This window comes from Herpailurus yagouaroundi, unplaced genomic scaffold (assembly GCF_014898765.1).
Source record: "Herpailurus yagouaroundi ecotype Mexico unplaced genomic scaffold, PumYag 69776, whole genome shotgun sequence".
NCBI lineage: Eukaryota > Metazoa > Chordata > Mammalia > Carnivora > Felidae > Herpailurus > Herpailurus yagouaroundi.
Genome location: NW_024420884.1, coordinates 1 through 1130, shown reverse-complemented (window position 1 = coordinate 1130; position 1130 = coordinate 1). Strand labels below are relative to the sequence as shown.

At 47.7% G+C, this 1130-nt stretch overlaps 1 protein-coding gene across 1 annotated transcript; it reads left to right on the top strand.

Moving 5' to 3' along the window:
• Positions 1-3: 3 nt before the first annotated feature.
• On the top strand, positions 4-1124 carry LOC121026288 (protocadherin gamma-B4-like; the record flags this gene model as incomplete). The annotated part of the gene is made up of 1 exon (XM_040469153.1): positions 4-1124. A coding segment is annotated over one exon (1121 nt), but the record flags the coding sequence as incomplete, so codon positions are not given.
• Positions 1125-1130: the final 6 nt, after the last annotated feature.

Genomic DNA, 1130 nt, shown 5'->3' with positions numbered 1-1130 from the left:
GACATCGAAGATATTAATGACCACACACCAAAATTCACGCAAACTTCCTTTGAGCTGCAAATAAGTGAGTCCACAAACCCTGGGGCACGATTTATTTTAGGATCTGCCCATGATGCAGATATTGGTACCAACTCATTACGGAATTACCAGCTCAATCCTAATGATCATTTCTCACTCGTGAATAAAGAGAAATTAGATGGTAGTAAATACCCTGAGTTGGTACTAAAGATGCCTTTAGACCGGGAAGAGCAGAAATCCTACCAGTTGACCTTGACTGTGCTGGACGGCGGGAATCCATCCCTAAGTAGTACTGCCCAGATACAGGTCCTAGTGACTGATGCCAATGATAACCCTCCAGTGTTCAGCCAAGAACTATACAGGGTGGGCCTTCCGGAAAATGTGCTTCCTGGCACCACTGTGCTTCGAGTGATGGCCACCGATCAGGATGAAGGTGTCAATGCCCAGATCACCTTCTCTTTCACTGAAGCAGGCCAGATCACCCAGTTTGACCTGAATTCTAACACGGGGGAAATTACTATTCTAAATATGTTAGATTTTGAGGAAGTCAAAGAATATTCCATAGTTTTGGAAGCAAGGGATGGTGGAGGAATGATTGCCCAATGTACCGTCGAGATAGAGGTCCAGGACATAAATGACAATTTCCCAGAAGTGGTAATCCAGTCTCTACCGGATCTTATTATGGAGGACACCAAGCTGGGAACACACGTTGCTTTGATTAAAATCCGTGACAAGGATTCTGGATACAACGGAGAAGTTACTTGTAAATTAGAAGGTGATGTTCCGTTTAAAATACTCTCTTCTTCTATAAACACCTATAAATTAGTGACAGATGGAGTTCTAGACCGTGAGCAGACCCCTGAGTACAATATTACTGTCACAGCCACCGACAGGGGAAAACCGCCCCTTTCCTCAAGCTCCAGCGTCACCCTGCACGTTGGCGATGTCAATGACAACGCGCCGGTTTTCCCACAGCCTTCTTACGTGGTCCACGTGGTTGAGAACAATCCTCCTGGAGCCTCCATCGCCCAAGTCAGCGCCTCCGACCCCGACCTAGGGCCCAATGGCCGCGTGTCCTACTCCATCGTGGCCAGCGACCTGGAGCCGCGGGC